This window comes from Lepisosteus oculatus, chromosome 1 (assembly GCF_040954835.1).
Source record: "Lepisosteus oculatus isolate fLepOcu1 chromosome 1, fLepOcu1.hap2, whole genome shotgun sequence".
In the NCBI taxonomy this organism is placed as follows: Eukaryota; Metazoa; Chordata; class Actinopteri; order Semionotiformes; family Lepisosteidae; genus Lepisosteus; species Lepisosteus oculatus.
The window spans coordinates 72,584,566-72,608,021 of record NC_090696.1 but is presented as its reverse complement, the minus strand read 5'-3'; the positions used below and the strand labels follow the sequence as shown (position 1 = coordinate 72,608,021).

At 36.6% G+C, this 23,456-nt stretch overlaps 1 protein-coding gene across 1 annotated transcript in view; it reads right to left on the bottom strand.

The window, feature by feature from the left end:
- LOC107077159 (dentin sialophosphoprotein-like) overlaps positions 1-22,986 on the bottom strand; it is a 30,132-nt gene extending 7,146 nt beyond the window's left edge. The window contains exons 1-12 of the mRNA XM_069194288.1: positions 22,878-22,986; positions 20,469-20,538; positions 20,174-20,230; positions 17,834-19,705; positions 4,359-4,457; positions 3,493-3,561; positions 3,332-3,379; positions 1,752-1,796; positions 1,500-1,529; positions 1,337-1,369; positions 1,084-1,146; positions 37-69 (exon numbers count right to left, since the gene is read on the bottom strand). Of these exons, the coding sequence (XP_069050389.1) occupies positions 37-69; positions 1,084-1,146; positions 1,337-1,369; positions 1,500-1,529; positions 1,752-1,796; positions 3,332-3,379; positions 3,493-3,561; positions 4,359-4,457; positions 17,834-19,705; positions 20,174-20,230; positions 20,469-20,522 (2,403 nt within the window). The 5' untranslated portion in view covers positions 20,523-20,538; positions 22,878-22,986. The remainder of the gene's footprint in view (positions 1-36; positions 70-1,083; positions 1,147-1,336; positions 1,370-1,499; positions 1,530-1,751; positions 1,797-3,331; positions 3,380-3,492; positions 3,562-4,358; positions 4,458-17,833; positions 19,706-20,173; positions 20,231-20,468; positions 20,539-22,877) is intronic.
- Positions 22,987-23,456: the final 470 nt, after the last annotated feature.

Sequence of the window (23,456 nt, the reverse complement as noted above, 5' to 3'; positions counted from 1 at the left end):
AAAAACAGTTTGAATATATCGGATTGGTACTATTACCGTGTCTTCCAGTGAACTGCTTTCTTCAGAAGACTGCAAAGAAAGGTAATAAATTATAACAAAGCTTAACTAAATCATCTCATATGACGTAAATAAGCGACACTGTAAATATTCTTCCCCTCTCAATAATATCACAATTTGTTTTATATTTTCAAAATAGCAATGATCAAACTTGTTACAGGTGAAAGATGCAGAATGTTAGCAAAACATGCTAAAAAGATATGCAAAGTCTAAGTCAAATTACTGATTGCATTAGTATTCATCCCCTATAGAAAGTCCTTTGTGAAAATGTTACAATAATTATCTTTTCTTTCAAACTAATTTCTCACATCTGAACTGATATTGTGTTATCGTAGCAAAGGGATTGATAATGTATGCAATTACAAATTGCACCTAATCTTCAAATTTTCATTAAAAATCTAGTTTGTGTAACTTAATTAGACAGGGGTGGGTTTTGCAGATTCTAAATATGAAGTCCTATTTGAAAATGCCATGACTGCAAACACAAACAGCAACAAAATGTGGAAAATGTGCAGTGGGTGAATACTTTTGCAAAACTCTATATTTACGTTTTACTTATTAGTACATAGTAGTACTTATAAGTAATTTATGAGATTAACAAATACTGATGAACAGAATGGCAATGGAATGCTTGATGTTTCTGCAATTATTTAATGTAAGTAAATTGCAAAGTAAAAGTAATTGGGGAATTTTATTTTTGTTTTCTTATCACCTTATATAATGCCTTGTATAATAATTTCCTTCATTATATACTATTAGAAAGACTAAGATAATTTGCTAGCACTGTGGCCTCATTTTTGTAGCCACGGGAAGTTCCTGTCAGGAAGAAATTGCTGGTGTTTTGGGAGGGGTGGAGGGATAATGGAAGGTAGTTTATGGCTGATAAGGAAATAACCACCTGCACAACACATGCTCTGCCTACTGCTTTGGCCTTAATTTAGGATACAGGAGAATGAGCTCATCAAAATATAGGAAGCTTTCATTATTGCCACTGTCTTTGAGATGTTAATCTACGTAGGCCCTTACTTTCAAATAAAATCTTTTTGTTTGTGAAATTACCGTGTCTTCTGATGTATTTTCTAAAGAGCTCTGCAACCAAAACAGATTGAAACATCAATGACAATGAGGTTTGATGTTTAACATCTTAAAAGTCTGACATGACAAATATTATGATCTATTTTAATTATCACAAGTAATAGGCTGTTCATGTAAATAATGTTTTTGAGCAATAAAAAACTTAATATTAGCATTAATATCTAAATTTAAAGGGTTTATTTACCTTGTCTTCTGAAGTATCACTTTCCTCAGATGTCTAGAAAGATAGAAGACAAAAAATGTTAAATTAAATCTGTGCTCTCAAATAAAACATTAAACCTCTAAAAACTACATTATTAATTTCTACCTGCAGAAAATATTCATGGTGATATTTAAAAAACATTTACCTGGTATGAAGATGAACTGTATGCAAGGGTCTGTGAAAATAAAATATATATACAGCAGAATGTCAAAAGTAATCCTACTTAAATATAGACAGGTTTTGTTCAGTTCAATTCAGTTGTTGCTTTTATAGTTTTGTATTATTAGCAGAGTTTTTTATTTTACAGGAATACAATGTGATCAATTTTAATGCAAGGGCTGATTTCCTCATCTCCAATTAGGGAGTAAAATTAATTTAGATAGATATTTCAAATTACCTTGTTTACCGACATATATGTTTCCATGGAAGTGCTGTTGGCAGCCTACAAATAGTGAGAAACAGAAAAAAAGTACACCAAATACCTATATTATGAAAAGTAAATTGATTCATTGTTGAATTCCCATTCCAGCTCAGTTTTTTAATTTAACTTTTTCAACTTTTGTCCTTCTTTTTGCAATGATTTAATTCATATAAATTTAATTTTAATTACAGTAATTGTGTTCTTTTCCTTAAAGGAGGTACAGTACACATCATATGCTCATTTCTTGCATTTGCTTATTGCACGCCTTACAGTGTTTTCCCCATGTTCCCATAGCTTGGAATGTTTTTCTTCCCTAAACACTTCCAAAACACATGGAAAAAAGTATAGGCCTATTGCTACTGTACATCAATTGCTGCTGCTGCATACTTTCTTTATATCCAAAGCATCAGCTAAATAATTACTGTAAATCAGTTGTGAGTCCCAGGTGAAACTAGACATACACCAGAAAAGAGAGAAAACATGTCAAATAATGCCAGTTTTATTCCTTAATATCTTTGAAATAATGAACTTTTTCTGCATGCTCTTTGGTATGTTAAGAGTTGTTGATAATGCCCTGCTACAACTTTATTGAAGGAGCCTTGCTCTATAGTACAACAGCAGTGCCTTCACCTATGATTTGAGCCCACAACCCTCAAATTATAAATCTAGATCCCTAACAACACTTCCACCAGGAGCTCATTTACCAACTGCAACCATATAAGCATACAAGCAGCCGAAATCGCATACCTCACCAAAACAAAAGTAAACTCAACTGAGCAGAGCCCACCAAAAGCGTTCCCAATAAACCCTTTTCCTGTGACTTTTCATGCAGATTCTGCACGAAAATCCCAGATTCTGCTTAAAAGGTCTGTATTTCCTGTCCCAGGAAAAAGGACATAAATATGGTGTGGATTCCCACAGACCAGAACTGTTTTTGTGTTTGACCAACACAATTTCACGAATTATTACCCCAGATTGGTATATGTCTTTGTACATGTATATATTGCCTATAGTTTATATTATCTCAAGTTTATATATTATTTATTTATTACAGATGTAATTTATCTCTATATAATATACTGTATATAAAGTGAAAATAATGAAAACATAATTGGCAAATTAACAAAAATAAAGCTTACATTAAAAAGACTGACAAGATACAGTGCTGTCATCAGTGTCAGAATGGCAGAATGACAAGCATGATAGGTTTTCCCTGACTAGTAACCTTTCTTGTGTCCTGACAGTTGAATTTGCCTGTGTTGTTGTGGCCATACAGTGACCAATGGGGAAAAAACTCCTGTAACCCATACACATTTTGGTAGAGTTACAACCCTTTCTGTCCCGGAATCTACTTTTACAGCCTAAAAAAACAACCCTCTGTTCAAGAGGAAATAATTATTTCATTAAGCTTCTCCATACCTACTTTATCTTTTGCTTGTGATTCACCTTTGAACATTTAATTGCTTTTAGAGAATCAAGGGGAATGCATCCAAGCATCCTGACATGTCAGTAAGTGGCTGTAACAGATACAAAGGTGGCAAGAAGGAATGACTCACCGAGTGGGTATCTGGGATGTTTTCTTCCATGTTATTATTTTTTAAAATCTGACACAGCAGAGGGGAAAAAAAAGCCAGTCATTATATATGTTAATATCAAAAGCAGTTTTGAAATGTTTCGATAGTCAAAATATATTTATTTTCTGAGTAAACATACTTACAGGGTTAGCAAAAGCTGCTGTCAGCAGGCAAACAATAATTATGGTAGCTGTCATTGTTACAGTCTGCTTCTGTCAAGAGAAAAAGTTGTCAAAATTAGCAGTTGCTTCAACGCTGCAAACCACTGAGTTATTGAAGAAGCAAATTATTGGAGAAGCTGCCTTCTCTGCTGTTTAATCAATGTATCGTTTGCTTGTAGAAATCATCATTTCTTCAGATCATCATCATGAATCGATAGACTAACACACAGATGTTCTCCTTATTATCTTGATTAATACAGTATATTGACAGATTATCAGGAAACATTTGAACTGAATTTAAAGATTCAATGCTCCCCCTGGCTTTTCATGATTTTCCAACAAATTTATTTCATGAACAAATCATAACTTGGGTGTCTTATAATGCCGAACAATTGATGCTCCTAGCTCATACATAAACATGTTGATAAAGTAAGTATGTTTTATTTCCTTTGAGTTCCTTAAAACAGAAGTATATTAGCAGAATTCTAACACTATAATTACAGCTTTCTAAGCTTTCCAAAATATAAAAGTAGTAGCAGAGTTCTGAGCTTCCGAATCTGTTAATCAAAATGCATAAATGAGCCAGTTTGTAGTCCACTTAAACACTTGAATATTATTGTCTTGTGTATATTCACTAAAAGTCAAGTCAAAAATCAAGCTTTTGAATAGATAGTATGACACCATATTGGGCTGCATGTTCTCCAGTAAAGAAATCCAATTGAAATCATTTCAACCATAGTACACATTAGAGTACATGCAATATGAATTCCTTGTTAACGCAGTAAAATGCAGAAATCAACAATAAGTAAAAGTTATAGAAGTAAATAAAAAAGCATAAACAAATTTACCTTACCTTTCCTGGGTGATAAAATGAGTTTTAAAACAATAGTTGCCAGATGATTTGACAAACGCAAGTATCCTTTGTATAGTATTTTAAATATTCGAAGTCAGAATTTAATCTCTGTATTGGTTACTTACCAGAATGCCAGAGCTATTTATCGGCAGCAGTACAAGGTGTGAGAGGCTTTTCCTTTTGGCCTACAAAACTCCTACACTTCCTTCTGTCACAGAGGTATGTTTATTCCGAAATCCTCTTGTGGTTTAAAGATGGTCACTCTCTTTCCTCTCCATTGACTGCTTTATCAAAGGTTTCTAAATTTAAACCATTATTATACAGTCTGCTGCCACTGAACACAGACTAAATGAAGAGTTTTCGCCCACATCATGTAGGGAAGATCATAATGAAAGCAGAGTATCTTCCGGTTAGGAAATATTTCTGCTTCTCCCCCAAAAAAGATTTAACACTTTCATACATTCTAAACTACACCATAGTAATATAGAAAACATAAAAACAGTGCTATCTGTGTCTTCCTATGTATGCATATCTGTACTGATTTTTATAAAGTCCGATTTCTATTTCTGAGTTTGATATCTATAGTCTATAACGTATAGAAGAATTTGTTGAGACCCAGAGGAGAGGTATATGAGACTGGGACTGTTTATATCAGAAACAGACTCTTGATTAATAAAGTAAACCGACCATTCTCATGTGTTAAATTTGAATATAGGAAGATTTATTACTTCCAGGGAGTGACAGTTCTAAAGCCATCAAACTGCATGTAAGGTACAGGTCACTCATTGCTTTGTGTGCTAAATTAACTCAAAACTAACTTTGAAATGAACATGTTTTTCATCTTCCCTCTTACTCACAGTTCATTATTGTCACTGATCATATATCCATTCATTGCTACTGCTTGTGGTTGAGAAAGATTGTCATCGATGAAGCCAATGGTGATGGATAAGAACAATCCGAGATCCACACACTCTCTGGTTCTGCAGATGTTATCTGGGATTCCCACACTCCTAATGCTCAGAATGGAGACTAGGAGTAACGTATGTTACAGTAAATTTTACCCAACTTTAAAGTGACTGAAAAAAAAAATATGTTTTTTTAAATGTCTATGAAGTAACCAGTCCCATGAACTCAGTATGGGGTTGGAACACCTATGCAAGCAGTTACATGTCTTCTTGGGTAAGTGTCTACCAGCTTTGCACGCTGATTTGGTACATTAATCTTGAAAGATTTGCTCAAGCTCTCTCTTAATTAGCTTTATGATCAGTTATTGAGAGGAGTTTTAAAGTCTGTCCAGATATCAGTTTCTCACCTGGATTCAAGTCATTCCAGCACATTGACTTCCTTGTTCTTAAACCACCCCAGCACTGGTTTGACCTTGTGCTTTGAAGCACTGTTCTGCTGGAAGGTTAAGTTTTATCCCAGGTTTGGGTCTGAAGCATGTGGCAGAATGTGGTGGTCCAAAATTTGTCAGTACTCTGCTCCTTCCACAATCCCATCAGTCTTGAAAAGCTTCCCAGTCCCTGCTGATGAGAAGCAGAACTATAACATGATGCTGCCACCACCTTGCTTGACAGAAGGGGATGGTGTTGATTGAGTGAGGCCCTGTTCTGGGATTCTATCAGATGTAACACTTTACATTTCTACTGAGATGTTCCAATTTCGTTTTGTCTGACCACGAAACCTATTGCCACGTGCTTTCAGTATATATTTCAATTTTGTTGCTTTAGGCGCTCTTTTTATTCCAGCATGAGGGATTCGAAATGTTATTTTTCAATCCTATACAAGCCCCTTTTGTGGAGTGACCTGTATATTATTAACCCACGGACATTTTCTCCCATCTCAGCCATTGACCTGTTTCAAAATTGCTGTTGGCCTAACAGTTGCATCTCTATCCAGTTTCCTGAGGGACGACCTGATCTAGGCAGTGCCTAGCTGCCTTCCATTTATTAATGATCAACTTCACTATGCTCAATGAGATAGGAAGGGTCTTTGAAGTGTTTTTATACCCATCTCTTGATCAGTGCTTTTCTATCACTTTACCCCTGACTTGCTCTGAAAGCTTCTTAGTCTCCATGGTTGAGTTTTGAAAACGAGTACTTAACCATGAAGCCTCACCAAAGACGATTGTTTTCATCCTGAAATCATGAAGAACATTATTATTTCACACAGATACAGGGCCTGATTGTTGAGTTGAAGCACTCAAGTAATTGTGGTTTGCTACCCTATTTATGTGCACTTAAAATTATTTAGGTTCGCCACTGCATTTTCATACTTCGGGCTTAGAAAGAATCAGCATTGATGAGTGCATTTCAAACTGCAATCAAAGTAAAATGTACACAGTAACTTAATTAAAATCTCCCATTTACGCCACAAAATATACGTATTTCCAGGTACGCTCAGCTCCATGTTCTGCGATTCGGAATGAGGCAACAAAACTTCCGGTGAAGTGTGCGGCCCTATGGCATTGTAAACAAGCAGGCTTGTTAACACATCTCTTTGAATCCAATACAAATATGGCTTTTGATTTTAACATGGTTTTGCCGTCACATTAATTTAGCTATTATGGAGACTAGTGAGGAGGCTGAATCATGTCGCTATTCGTGGGAACTCGAATGCGATTTTGTGACAACATGGCTATTTACAGTACTTTCACAAAGTTCATGATTTTGTGCTTTATACGAAATTTGAAATTTTCTATAACAACAATGAATTTATTTTGTTACCAAGATTTAGTAACTGATCTGAGAAAGGTCCCCTTTCAGAATTTGAATAATTATGCAATTGCAATTTTTCCATATTATCTTTTTACTTCTTGCTTTTTTTTTCATTTGAATGTGTGGAGTAGGTTGTGTATATAATACATTTATATTCACAAAAACTGTACACGAACATATGAGCTATTGTAAAAGACGTGAGCATAACAGTTACATTATGAGATTAAGCTTTTTAAAAGTGTTTTTCAGTAGTGTTTTTTAAAAATACAGGATCAAATATTGAATTACAAAACTGTCCTGGAACTGATAAACAGCATCATCATTTGAAGTTTTAATCAAATGATGCAGGGACACAGCATTATTAAAAAATAAAAACAACAAAATTACAAAAAATAATATTAAACACTGCTATCTATTGAATAACATAGGAATTATAGTAAAGGTTTAGTAAAAGAGTGCAAAATTTTAAAAATAAGCTTTTGTAAGTCAAACTCTTTTTGAACAGTAGCAGCCATTGTGTTTTGAACAACATGCTTTAATACCCATTTCTTGCAGTACTGATAGCTCAGTTGTGAAAATGTGCCAGGTCTCTCCAGCCTGATTTATGTGTTTGTTGTTGTTTGTTCTGTAAATAATGGCACTGTACTATTGTCCATTCCAAAATATTTTCTGGTGGTTATAGTGTCCTTTGTAAAACCCAGTGGCCCAAGCTCAAACTATAACAAATACACCCACACCATCTTTGCGCTTTCCACGCTGAAGAGCAGGGACAATAGACTGTAGATCTAAGTATTTAGTGAGACGACAACACACCCAGTAGACGCAGACACAACACTCTTCATCAGTAACAAACAATGAGTAGCAGCATTTCCTCACTCTACATAATGCATCACCATCGTTTCTATGTCCTGCTTTTTATTGTCCTGGAGTCACTGAAGCTGTCTCTGTGCATTCATGTATGATCACTGGCTCACAGGTAACTCCTTTGCTATGATTAACTTGCGTGGAAATCCCTTACCTACTGTACATCTGCATACTTACTAATCTTCGGCACTGATTCCTTAGTTTAAACCCAAGAATGTATCAGGACCTGTTCCAAAGCATCAACCACTTTTTTATAAATAGGTAACAAAAATTGTTTACAATATTCTAAATGAGGACTTACTAGTGCATTAAAACGACATCACATCTCTTGAATTACAAGAAATGCAGATATTGTCACTAGCTGACACTAGTGCTCTATTGTTTTTCACTTTTGTTGGCAAATGGTTTGGTTTAGTTTTGCATGTGATTCAATATACGTATCACCTGCGCTCATTATCAATATGTATTAAATGGTCACCAAGACTAAGAACAGTAACTTCCAATAAGTGGAAACACCTTCAGGATTTAGAATGTTTGAAAGGATCACAAAGGCCAGTAAGCAGGAGACAGTCTCCTGGTGGGACAATTAATTATAAGAACTGTAGGCTGGCAGAAAAGTTGTGCAACAGTGCTGAAAGAGCTTCTCAATCCAAAGACCAGAGTTATTAGGGCAGACTTATAAACAATTAAAAATGGGAAGACAGCAGAAGAAGCTAAAAAATGCTCCAAGACTACGAATAAGGCAGTGGGCAGAAAAGAAAGAACAAAGAAAGTGGAGTAAACAGGAACAACAGAAGTTGTCTCAATGGGTGTGGGACTCAAGGTTACTCATATCCTATAGACATAAGCACCTTTTTTTATCTCTTAGTCAACTATAGGAATGAGGTGGAGCCGTCTCCAAGCTCTGAGTGTGCTCCTCACTGCCTTGAAGACAAATGAACAGAGAGGAATGAAGGGCCTAAATAAGTGTTTTTAGATTATACAGTACATTGGATCTCTGATGGAAAGCAGTCTTAAGTAGTCAGCAGTTCATCCATGGTAAACGTCAGATCCACAGAGACAAGTGGATCTGATAAGTTTGAGAAAACCCAATTAACATTCACTTTAATAGCTCTAGGCCCTTTTTCGTACCTCGAGCTCGGGTGTCAGATCATTAACTGCAGACAAGTTGACATTGATTCTTGATTTCAAAGTGCGTTAAGTCTGAAGTTATTGTGTTTTTTGCCATGACCTATTTAAATGTTTGATTAATGCAAAATTAAGGTGCTGTTATTTAATTATATTTAATGCTTTGATCTGCTAGTTTCAAATCTCTGCCTTAAAAATGTTTCCTCATGAATTTAATCTTAGTCAAGAAAGATAATGTTAAAAAAGTGAGGTCTAAAATTGATTTAGTTACTTAACTATACATTTTATTACATGATGTGGTAAAACCAGGCTAACTCAATTTTGTGAATTTGATAATAATTTTAAGATAAAGTATTCAAACATTGTGTAGCATAAAAAAATGTGACACGTTCGGTCTTGTTACAATTACACTACGCAGGAAAAAGAAAATAATGTCCGCCTCTTCTGGTCTTTCCTTTGAGAGTATAATTATAAAGAATTTGAAGGCTAGATAACTAGTCTGCTTTACATCCTCTTTTTACTTTCACTTTGTAATGACCTCATCTTTGGCTTCCAGGATGCAACTTTTCAGATAAAATAGTCTTGACATTTAAGATTTAATAGCTAACAGGATATCACTTGGAATGGCATGATATGACATTATTTTGGTTTGTCAGAGGAAATACAAATATCCATGCAGAATAATGTAACAAAAAATATGATATACTGTATGACTCGAACAAGATAAAGGATGCAATGTTAGTGAATGATGACTCATTAAAAACGCCATTTCTAAAGAGAGGGAGAGGACTGACTGATGATACCAGTCAATCCTGATGAGTAGTAAGATGACTTTAGCTTACAGTATATTTAATGGTGTCTTTATGTATGGATGATAATTATTTTGCTTTTTAAGTAGCTTTTATTTAAAGGGGATTAAAACAGCTGAGCAACATTAAATAACCTTGGTCTTCGAGTGCCAGGTTCCAGCATGTTTAACCTTCCAATAAGTTATGAAGTTCTATGAACTTTATTGGCGTGACCAATAAATTACAGTGCAGCCAAAGCCATAACAACTAGTACAAATTACAATTTCTGATTAAGACCTGGAAAATAACAGCTGATTTGATTTCTTTCAATGTTTGAGTTAGGAAACACTGGGTAAATGCAACTAAAAGACTTCTGTTTGTCCAGAAATTAAACTGCATTTCCCATCTGAGAGGGAATGGTATTCAACATGATATGCTGTTAAGTGTCACAGAGAACCTTCTTGGTAAGGTTCATAAATGTCTACTTAATATTCGAAGTTTCTTTAGTAAAGCAGGTTTTGTTCACAGATGTTTTGTAGATTTTCTGTTTTCTGTCATGGTTGCAAATAAAACAGTTGAATTCAAAAGCCTCTCACTCGAAGTAAAAAGGAAATAGTATCATTCCAGTCTTTGTTTCCTTTTTATTAGCTTAAAAATAGAGCTCCAATGTGATCAGTGACCTGACAAACTATCCAGCCATGCTTTTGAAGCCGATAATCTGACTTCTTTTATGAAATGGCTGGATGAAATGTTGAGATCAATCGGTTACTAACAGCCAAATGGATTAAATGGGGCAAATGGCCTCCTCTTTCATAAGCTTTTTTGTGTGTATTACTGTATAATTCATTAATATGTTTGGTTTATAGGACTGGTATATGCACAGCGCACAGACATTCTGACATTCTATGAAATGTAGTCTGCACTGTTGTGTTTTTTATACACTAGTTGCCTAGTGTATACTAGTTCAGAAAAAGCCAGTGAGAAAAGAAACTTTTCTGACTCACAAAAACGTTCTCTAAGCATTTATTTTAATTCAGATTTGCATCAGTGATCTGAGGATTTATTGCATGAAGAATATGTCATTTCGGAGGAGGTCGTTGCATTTTCATTGCTGCTCTGCAATTTATTAAGTGTTAATGATGTGACAGACTCTACCAGTCACAATTTAAAAACAATCTGGACATGAGTAGTAAAACAAACTGTACAAAAAAGTGCAAGACATTTGCACTGGAGTTTTATTACATCATTCAAATAATGTGCTTTTAACAGCTCAGCTCAGATAAGTTGTCACTCAACAATCTGATAAAAACCTCATGTGTAATGGAACATTATTGAAAGTGTGCATGGTTAATTGTCTGAATTTGGGTACTGACCAGAAGACCATCATGGTTATAAAAGGGTGAAAAGTGATTTCTTCACAGGGACTAACTTGTGGTAGAGCTCTGAAGAGACGCTATCCCTTGAGAAAATCAAGAAGATCCAGTTGTGTCCCTAGTAGAGATGTCTCTTTGGAAGGTTTCCACTGTAGCTCCACTGAGAACATCTCCTTTGGCAGAGACCTTGAAGGAAACCCTAGAGACTATAACCCTTGACTGGCCTGGGAATGTTTTGTAATCCTCATGAAAAAGGTAGAATCACGTAAAGAATCTGGTCCTTCTTATTTAACGTTCTGAGGACCTAGCCAGTTCAAGTGGACTCAAAATGAATGGACAGAGACTGGTTCATTTTGACCAAAGACATTGTATTCTTTAGGTTTCACCTGAGCTCTGAATGGCAATACTGGACCACAAATTACATAACTGATTTATGTAAGTTAATGTTTGACATCTCTCTGCAACTTGACATCTGAAATCTACATGCAGAATGGCCTGTAGATGTGTAACTCTTGTGATCCAAAAGCACAGTCTGTTTTTTTGTTCAAGATCTTCACTCACATATTTGTAAACCCTATTAACAGTAACACTGTATAATATGTCCTTGATTATTTAAATGCTTTGGATGTAACATGCATCAAAATGATATACTGTACAGTTGTATCCAAAAGTTTAGGCACCCCTGGTCAAATTGCATGTTTCACCGAATCTCTAAGTGAAAAGAAATTAATACAACCTCTACAGGGTACAAACATAAACATGACATATTTCTGCACTATTTCATGCACAATCGCTATTAATTTGCTGAATTTAACAGACTGAAAACAATAAAACAGTTAATGTGGCATGTGCAAAAGCTTGGGTCAGTCAGTACTTAGCAACACCATCTTTGGCAGAAATCATAGCTTCCAAACGTTTCTTGTAGCCAGCTAAGAGTCTTTTTCTGCTTGCTTTAGGAATGATCATTTCACTCTTCCTTGCAGAACTCTTCTAGCTCAGAAATATTCTTAGGTCTTCGATTTGATTCGAGTCGAGTTGAGTCGAGCTGAGCCGAGTTTTATTGTATAATAATTTATTATTATTCCCGAGGGGAAATTCGTTTAATGGTACAGTCAAACACAACACAATGACAAATAAACATCACCAAAAGGGAAGAGAATACAGTAGTGTTACAGGAGATAAGAAACAAGAGACAAGGTAGTTACTTTGTATTGTTTAAGAGTGTAATTGCAGTGGGAATGAAAGATTTCCTGAGTCTGTTGGTTTTACACCTGGGGGCACAGAGGCATCTTCCAGATGGGAGAAGTGTGAATTCACAATGGAGGGGGTGAGACACACACTCCCTGATGCTTTTGGCTTTCTTAGTCACCCTGTTTGTAAAGGATACTTATGTTGATTTGATTATTCCAGATTCTTTTGCCACTTATTATTCACTAATTTACCCAGCCTATTACAATTACCGGTGAACTGCATGTTTGAGATCTCCACACAGCTTTTCAATGATCTTCACATCTGGGGACTGTGAAGGCCATTCCAAACCCTTAGTCTTTAATTCCTGCAAGAACTTCATGGTTGATTTTGAAGTATTTTTTGGACCATTGTCTTGCTGAAATATCAAATCTCTTTTCAGCTTCAACTACTTCACTGATTCAGGGACATTACTTTCTAGGATTTGTTGATAATTAGTTGAATCCATTCTTCCTTCCACCTGCACAATATTTTCTGTACCACTGGCTGCCACAGAAGTGTGTCTTTTGTGGTTGTGGCCAAAAAGTTCATTTTTTGTGAAGCTGCCTTTTGTGATGAGATCGCAAGAGAGGTTTCCTTCTAACAGCTCTTCCATGCACTTCATTTTTGTGTATGCAGCACCGTACTGTGGACCTGTGGACCACTACTCCGAGTGAGCTATGCCTTTGTGCAGGTCCTTTGCAGTGATATGTGGGTTGTGCTTTGCATATCTCACCAGTTTACGAGCAGGTCTATCAGATGTTTTTCTGGGTCTTCCAGATCTTTCCTTGACCTCAACAGTCTCCCTTACCTTCCATTTCTTAATGATGTTTCTGACAGTGGAAATTCCATTATCTTTATTTTCAAGTCCTCAGTCAGCTGCTTAGAGGAGCCCATGGTTGTTGACAGCAAGCACAGCATCCTGAAAGCTTAGAAGGGTCAGAGCATTTATTCAACTCTGGAATTGTTTCACCAATTTGAGTCCCTTTGAGTCTCTTCATCTCATTAGTGCCAAATCAAGCAATGAAATAAAGTGTTGGCCTATACCTTATGTTTATATAGTATAAAATGTTAGACAAAATAAAAGAAAGTAGAAAAAATTCCGTTAATCTACTACGTTCAAAAATCTAAAAAAAGAAATTCAATTTCAATTAATCTGTAAATGAAACAATAACTTTGATTCATTAAAAAAAATCAACCTTAACATTCAATAAGTACAACTAAAAGAAAATAAGATAAAAACCTAAATACTGCACACATGATTTTGTAATGTTACTTACAAGACTTTTAAATAAATGACATCAGACATCAGAAGGTGGTTGTTCAGTCCGGATGTGTCAGTGGGCACATGCCTCCTGCATTTTCCAGACTGTTCATCACTCACCACTAACAACAGTTTTCCCTTCACTTTTAACTTGAAAATTGAAAAATATTAACAAACATTTCATTTAAAATGACTTTTAGTACAACCATGTGAAACTCTTTACATGCATAAATATGTGTTATTGTTTTTTGAGAGTTCATCCCTCTAGCTGGGAGTGGTCCATACAATGTTCCGTCCTTTTACATATATTCTCATGGGAAATTTGTATCGTTCAGGAACGTATCTACTGTATATAATGACAACTACCTGTATTTGACTTGTTTCCCATTAGTGAGAAAAAGTCGTATTTGTTAGCCAACAAAACAAACTACTTGTTTCCTCGTCTAGAGATTTTGCTGAATTTACTCATAGGACCGCAGCAGAATCATTATTGCGACACTTCTTAACCTTTTCCTCTGTTTTGTTTAAAGTATTTAAGTAATGCATATCATCAATGGTTGTAAAAGTGCTTATTGGGCACCTCCTAGTGGAAAGGTTTAGTATGGCCACTCCACACATATATAGAATATTGCATTTACAGGTACTGTACATGCTTTACACATACTTGTGTGTCTCAATAAGGAGTATTACAAAATCACATCAAATTACATCATTGAAATGTTTAGGAGTTTTTAATACTGTGCATCCAAAGCTACCAAAAAACTAGATGAGACAAATTGCTCTTTTGTGACCGTTCTTTATTTTCACATCCATCTGCAACGTCTTGCCTGTATACTCCTGGACCGGTGAAAACAACGTCCCCGATGACGCAGATCTGAGTGAAGCTGGCTGGAGAAATGGATCCAGTTTTGTTCCCCATAAACGTTATTGGGTCGTAAAACAGTTAGTCATCAGACACGCTTTATTTCAGCAATTCCAAGCAAAAGGACGCTTTAATGTCATTGACATACAGTACCAATAGTGAAATGGATCAAAATCTAAAATATGTTGAACCTCAATAAAACTTTCTAAAAATGGTTTATAAAAATTGCATTCCTTGTTGTTGGTGTTTTGTTGTTTCAGTCAGCTGTTACAAATCAGCATAATTTTCTAGGGCACAATTGTAATAAATAAGGATGTGTAAATAAATGAATGAAGCTACAAAAAAGCTACAGGCTTCACAATGGCATTCTAAACAGTTTCTGCTCAACCAGCTTCTCTGTTGGGTAGGAGAGCCTGATATACTTAATGTCTAGTGTATATAGATAGTATCGAGGTGGTATAATGTGAATTCCACTTTTTAATGAAGATCAGGGTCTTTGAAATGTTCTCCTAATCTGTGCTTCTCTCATTGAAAAGATCATTGATCTTCATTGTTGGTCCAATTGCTATGTATGTTATGGAGTGAAATTTAACAGCTAACTTGAGAAATGCTCAATTAATTGACTCCAGTTGAACCATTGTAAGTGCACTTTAAGTACACAGACAATAGCAATACTTTTCTGTCATTTATATTAAACATTTTATCATTTGGCTGATGCTTCACTCCATCTGTTTATTTATAATATTAGCATAGAACAACGATAAAACCACAGACAACAGTAAGCGCAATGTTAATTACAGTAGGTGGTAGTGCTAGACAGACAAAAAAAGCAGCGACATAAGAGTATAGTAAGGGAAAGTAAGTGAGTATTAGTCACAGGTCTCTGAGGTTAGGAATACCTTAAAGAAAGGGGCTTTCTGTTCCTTCTGGAAGATGGTGAGTGAGTTCTGTAACAATGTGAGAGTGGGAGGAGCCAAACTGAACACTGTTAAAGGTTGACGCCTCGTTTGAGGGGGCGGATCAGTGTGAGGCTAGGAAACCCCCCCGAAAAAACAGAAAAAGAAAGAAAGCACACCGCTTTGCACAGTGGCATCCAGACTGGACTATCCCTATCTAACGATGTCCAGTCTGGAAAAAAAGAAACCGGTTGGGTACAGCCGAATGCAGTCTGGACTGTCCCTATTTAGCGGGGTCCAGACTGGAAGAAAAGGAGCAAGGCCAAAAAAAAAAAAAAAGAAAGAAAACTCAACCTGCCCTGGTGAGGATACATGGAGGGACAGGAGGAAAAAAAAAAAGAAAATAAAAAGAAGCAAAATACGTCTCCGGCGCTCTTTCCCCAGTCCCCTCTGGGACTGTCGCTGGAAGCCTCTCCCCTTGCGGGGGCCTGCTCGTCCCTACGGGAAGGTGTTCAGTGTGTCTTAAAGGGCCCCCACAGCTGCGGCCTGTCCTTAATTAGCCTTGACAGCTGTGGTTGCTAAGGCAATGCATCGCCCTTAATCAAGGGCTCCGCCTCCACACTGAACACGCCCCCATGTTACGCCACCGCCCCCAGCACTGGTCATTCCACCACGGGGGGCCCAGTTCAGAGAACAGTCTGGGACTTGCAGCCTGATTAAGCAGGGCCCAGTGGCCTAACTGGGACATGGGACCTTTGCAGTGGAGTGGAGACGAAGTAGAGAGATGACGAAGGGGAAATACACAGGAGGTGTGTTTTAGGGGGTTGAAGAGCAGGTGAACTGCAAAGTTCGGTAACAGCTTTGGCACTGATGAGTCCTGATGTAAGAGTAACATCTGACCTTGGCCGCCATCTTTTATAGCTACAGTATGAGAGATGGGACATAGAAGCATCAAACCTGGTCAAATGGTCAGAGAAAATAAATCTTCACATTCTGTTGTGGTCTGAGTTGTAAATGCACATATTTTATTCTTGAAAAAAAGTTAATTTTTGCTTCGCTTTAACATCATTTTTATTCAATTTTTTGTTTTTTTTTCACAACATGAAATGCCTTTTGCTAATATTGGTAACTGTTGTCAGGAATAAGTGGATTTTTAATAGTGGATGAGAGCAAATATTGTGATAAATCTTGGTGGTCCAACTCTTTCTTGAAGGCAGGTGTGACTGTAAGTTTCATTAAAACTTTCAATTAGCTCATTATTGGTCTAGTTGTAGCAATTTATTAACTTCTCCCAGTTCAGACTTAGTGAACCTGCAGATAAACTGGGCCTCAACTAAAAACGTTCCTCTTCATTTGGATTTTGACATTGACAGTTAAACATGCATACCATGAATTTTTTAACAGTACATGCTCATTATGCCAGAGAAAGTTATCATCTAATTCTGCATTGTACTGTTTTTGATGTGTCGCTACAGTGGTGGATTCTGGGACATGTAGTTTTTGTGCTCAGCATGACTGTTAGAGCTAAAGTTGTGACATTTCCTCCATTACCTGTGCCTTTAGCACACAAGTCAGAAAAGTTTGAAAAGTCTATGACCAACATACATTTCTACTATAGGTTTCTCCCAGTCGTTCTTACAAAATGTAATACTTTCAGTGGGATGTGTATTATTTAGCAGGGAATTTTCTGTATAACTATAGATTTTAAAGACTTAATATGATTATAAGTGGCTACTGTTTACTGTTTGCAATATTGGCAGCAGGAAGATTCTAGTACGAATGGTCTAGTCTGTAAGATGTAAACACCAATGTTATATTCAGCAACTTAGATCTTTATTAGAAATAACTTTAGAGTGCTTTTTACATAGAACACATTTTGAGTTATCACATAATCTGCATCATTACACATTTACTTCAAGAAGTTTCCATAACAGTCATGGTGAAGTTTGAAGTTACTGCAGTTTTGACAGTTGTAAGTTAGTTTCTTTTAACTTTGTATTTTTGTTTACAAGTCCATTTGTTGAGAATTAAGTACCAATGTTTCTTTTTTTATATCTCTTTAGCTACCTCAGAAAACTTTAACCTTGTAAATACTCTAGTCATGTTTTGGAGCATTAGTACATCATATTGGAACACTTTTTATATTTAGTTTCAAGCATTTGTACTACAGGGAAATATATCTATGTTTTTCATTTTCAATGATTTTTAAAACAAAATATATTTTTTCTTCTATGCTTTCCTTAACATCCCATAACATGTTTATATAATGTGTATATACCATTCTGGACAGGATTTTGTGTCACAGATAAATTAGAACAGTATATCCTTTTTTTGATTTACTTTCTTCCTCAGCTACTCTGGTCACTTGTATCGTCGCTGCCATTACTATTGTCATCGTCTTCAACGCTGTGTTGTTTTCTTTGGATAACTTGTTTACGAGGCTTGATCACCTTTTTAGTGTTTTGTTTGTCTGTAACAGGAACACTCTGAGTGCCCACATCATTGGTAGACTCTGAAATACTTGGTTCATTAGTACCATTATCTGGCTCAGCATTCTCTTCACCCTCCTCACTGCTGGAACTGGAGCTGGAGTCACTGCCTTTACTCTCCTCACTGCTGGAACTGGAGCTGGAGTCACTGCCCTTACCCTCCTCACTGCTGGAACTAGAGCTGGAGTCACTGCCCTTACCCTCCTCACTGCTAGAACTGGAGCTGGAGTCACTGCCCTTACCCTCCTCACTGCTGGAACTAGAGCTGGAGTCACTGCCCTTACCCTCCTCACTGCTGGAACTGGAGCTGGAGTCACTGCTAGAACTGGAGTCACTGCCCTTACCCTCCTCACTGCTGGAACTGGAACTGGATTCACTGCTGGAGCTGGAGCTGGAGTCACTGCTAGAACTGGAGTCACTGCTTTTACCCTCCTCACTGCTGGAACTGGAGCTGGAGCTGGAGCTGGAGCTGGAGTTACTGCTTTTACCCTCCTCACTGCTGGAACTGGAGCTGGATTCACTGCTAGAACTGGAGTCACTGCTTTTACCTTCCTCACTGCTAGAACTGGAGCTGGAGTCACTGCTAGAACTGGAGCTGGAGTCACTGCTTTTACCTTCCTCACTGCTGGAACTGGAGCTGGATTCACTGCTGGAGCTGGAGCTGGAGTCACTGCTAGAACTGGAGCTGGAGTCACTGCTTTTACCTTCCTCACTGCTAGAACTTGAACTGGAATCACTGCTTTTGTCTTCTTCACTGCTAGAACTGGAGTCACTGCCCTTACCCTCCTCACTGCTGGAACTAGAGCTGGAGTCACTGCCCTTACCCTCCTCACTGCTGGAACTGGAGCTGGAGTCACTGCCCTTACCCTCCTCACTGCTGGAACTGGAGCTGGAGTCACTGCCCTTACCCTCCTCACTGCTGGAACTGGAGCTGGAGTCACTGCCCTTACCCTCCTCACTGCTGGAACTGGAGCTGGAGTCACTGCCCTTACCCTCCTCACTGCTGGAACTGGAGCTGGAGTCACTGCCCTTACCCTCCTCACTGCTGGAACTGGAGCTGGAGTCACTGCCCTTACCCTCCTCACTGCTGGAACTGGAGCTGGAGTCACTGCCCTTACCCTCCTCACTGCTGGAACTGGAGCTGGAGTCACTGCCCTTACCCTCCTCACTGCTAGAACTTGAACTGGAATCACTGCTTTTGCCTTCTTCACTGCTGGAACTGGAGTCACTGCTTTTACTCTCCTCACTGCTGGAACTGGAACTGGAATGATCATTTTCTTGATTTTCATTTTTATTTCCATCAGATGCTTTTGGATCATCTCCTTGCATTCCATAGAATGCCATTGGATCATCACCATGTATTCCATAGAATGCCATTGGATCATCACCATGCAGTCCTTTATCATCAAATTCATAATTGGCACCATGACTCTGCAGTTCCTGTTTATCTCTTATCTCTGCATCACCAACCTCATAATCTTCAATGAGAATAGTGTTCCCAAAATCATTCACATTATTCTTTGTGGCACTTACAACAGCATGATTTACATTTTTTTGTTGAACTTTTACACTTCCACCAGTCATGCCATCTAGACCATTACTAGGTTGGACAGCATTAAGCCCATTTACTTTTGGGTCATTTCTTTCCACTTCTTTGTTATCACTGCCTTTTCCTGCTGTCACTCCAAATGCCCCATCAGTTCCAATTGGTGTGCCTCCATTCTCAATAGCGCCCTAAATTGACACATAGGAATCAAAGTATTAGCTTTTCCAATAGTATTGGTAGATATTTGCAACATAAATTCACAAAACATTATTACTTCCGTGAGATTTAATTCTATAAAAAACATTTAGATAATACACTTTTATTGTCATAACATTAAACTAATTCTGTAGAAATGAATACTGGTACTACCAATTATTATTAGAAGTATTTCTTTAAATACATACAGTACATCCCAAAGTGTGCATGCCATTTACAGTATTTGTTGTGTTATCACTGTGCTGTGAAGGATATCATAGACGTTTCCCTCTTCGTAAGTTTGAGCTGAATGTGATCGATTTCAAATGAGAGTCAGTGTGGAGTCTTCAATGAAATTGCAGATGTGACAGATATTCTATCATATTGTATCAGGGTTGCCAAACATCTTACTTAATGTGAAATAAAAAGTTAAGATTTCAAGGAGAGAATAGCTAGTATACCCCATGGATTTCTGAGTTGTCCTCCTGAGTACTGATTTTGTTTCGATACCAGAATGTCTAGGAAAAAGAAGAAGTACATATATTGAAAATCAATGCGCAAACAGCATGTTAAATAAGTGACCTTCATTACTGTGAGATAATCAAACTAAATTTCCATATAATCAGTACAAATAATTGAAACAGCAGAAAGGAATAACACTGGGGGGGTGTGTAACACGACAAGTACAAGCAATTCCATTGTTTTCTTTTGTAAATTAGTTGGAAAAACAATACATACGTATCCCAGTCTACTTACAGGCACAGCAGATGCCACAGCCAGAAGGAACGTTATTGAAATAAAGATCTTCATGGTGTCACGCAGTCACCTATGAAAAAGACGTAACAATTTGAAGTAATGAGAGGCTTGGAATTTCAGATATTTTACTGTTGCGGCCCACTTTAATGTTTTGACGGCAGATACCAGCATTTACAGGTGGGAGAAATGTTGAAAAACAGCAGGTTTCCATTATGCAATCTCAAAGTCTGCTGTTTGCTAAGAGAATCATGAATGTACAGTATGTACACCAGTAGAATAGCAAGAGCCTCGAAGTCACATAATTGTTTAGCAGAGTTTTAGGCTTATTTAAATAATAAATTAACTTTATTATTTTCGGGGAGCCCAATGCTAAAACAAGTCAAGAATTTATAAATGTTTTTGTAATTAGACTTCTTTGTGGCACAAATACAAAGGTACAGTAATCTTCCACTTCAGCCTGGATTTTGGTATCTATTATTACCTTTGCTGAATATTTCTCGGTTTTCTGCTTCTCCATACACACTTTATGTAATCTTATCCTCATTTCATTTGAATAAGCCTGTCAGATTAACTGCAGTCACAACATCTGGGCCATATCGTTAAAAGGATAGTACAGTATATAGGCTGTTATATGAAATATAAAACTACCTCAGAAAAAACATAAGATGAACTAAGGTTGAGGCAGCCGCATAATCTATGTTTCTGCAACCCTGTGCCAAGATAAATACCAAGGACACCACAAACTTAGAGCACTGTCTCGCTCCAAGATATGCATGACATGTGCGCATGTGTAGGGTAATTTACTGTAACTGCATGTAATGTTATTTTAAATTCTTCTTTATAATACAAAGAATATTTCATTACATTACTTATTGGAGTTTGTTGATATTTTTTTCATGAACACTTCCAACATTCTCAAACCACATTATTGTATATACTGTAAATGTACAGTATATATCATTTAGAAGTGGAAGTGGAAGTTATAGATAGCCGAATCCTTCATGGGCATCAGGTAGAAGAGACATGACCATACTCTGAGGAAGGTAAAACCATTGTTTTTGTAACTAGGTTTTAATTCAGTTCTTGAGACCTTATTTCATTGTTTCAAAGTTGTTGATGACACTGAAATGAAATGGAATTTAGAAGCCTTTACTTTTGACCCCATTTTTAAATTTAAATTAGATGTTAGAAATTCCATACGGATATTTCCCTTTCTCCTAGGTGACATCGCTTGGTTGAGACCTTATGCTGCCTTTCCAATAATGAAATACTGATGCATGCCTTTATTTAATCAAAAATTGACTTCTGTTGTGCCTTAGATATTGGGTTACCTTCTAAGGTACTTTTCTAAGGCTTCTTTATGAGGTTTCAGTATATCTAAATTTTGCAGCTTATGTGGGAAAAAGTATTAAAAATAGTAAAAGTATTTCTGCATCAGCACATAAGCCATCCTTAGTAAAGTAAAATTCAGAATTCCAAGGATTGTATGGTTCTTCATCTTACAAATAAGGCACTGAATGGTCTAGCTTGATAAGTTAAATCATATTGCATAACTACAGTCCAACTGTTAGTCCAGAATGTACTGATTCAGGCCCTAATTTTATCAGGAAAACCAGGGACAGTCTTCTAATGTCTATGGAACCGTTATGTACTCTGAGACTTTTGAAGATTTACATTTTTGAAATTAAGGTACTATTTATTTATTTTGTATTAATCTTGACACTAAAAGGGCACCACACACTTGTAGCACTGGTCCTCAACTTTGGCCCTGGGGGAACCCTGTGTCTCTCAGTTTTAGCTCCATCTGGACTGTTCATCACAGGTGTGGTGTGTTGAGATTTTCGTTTCCTATTTCTGCATTAAGTTCTTCATTTTCTCTAAAAAAAACTTCAAACATATTGCTCCAGCAATTCCAGCATTCATAATTTTATGCATACTCTCCTTAATGTGTTAATTAAGAGTTTGCTCACTTATTTTTCTGATAGTCAGTAATCGGTTGAGAGTTGATACCATTTCCATATCCCATTCAACATTTTAAGAACTGAAAGCAAATTTAAAATTGAATTTGAGGAACATTTAAAAATGTTCATCAAAGCAAAAAAACTGAAATCTAATTACCCAGTTAGGAGTTAAAAACTATATAAAGTATTGTTAAGTTAAATAGACATAGACATACAATATAGTTAAGTACAAAATAATTTTTAATATTATTTCTTAAACATTTCTTAATGATCACTGATACATACCTCTTCTAAGTCTATTGAACCTTCATTCTAACAAGATATAGCTGACATGTTAGTAAATGAACAAATTTCATGTACAAGATTTTAAACTATTTCTGCACACCTCCAGAAAAAAAGAATATGTGTTAAAACAGAAAACAATAATACTAAAAATCAAAATCCTTACCTGTTGCCAAGAAAGGTGCTCTCAGTGGTGTATGACTGTTTAACTTCTCACTGCTGCTGTTATGAACCTCTGTGTACGTGGTCAGTGTTTAGAGGTTTGGTATCTTGGAGTTACACTGTATTTGCTCACTGAAAAATAGTTTTATCTCTTGGCATTTAAACTCTCTTTAAGATTTCTGAAAACCAATCAGTGACCAGAAAACATTTTCTGATGTCACAAGGGTGATACCTTGACACTTCAACGCCTACATTTCCTTCTGTCATCAGGTATATTTTCAGGAAGTACCCAAGTGGTTTGAAAATGACTAGTTTTTGAGTCCATGTAATTAAATCTCATCAGAAAAACAAATAATGTTTAGGTTTCCAAATTTATACACTTCCATACATCCTGTTTCGACTGTATATAGTATATGCCACTACCAGATTTCCCACAGAATATCAACCCTTTCTTTCTTTTTAAGTACTCCTTGTGAGACACATGTCTGGGTTTTCATGGAGTTTTTATTCATGTTCAGTCACTATGATTGTTTTGCTACTTCAGAGAAATATACACAAAAGTATGATTTTTAATATTCCTTAA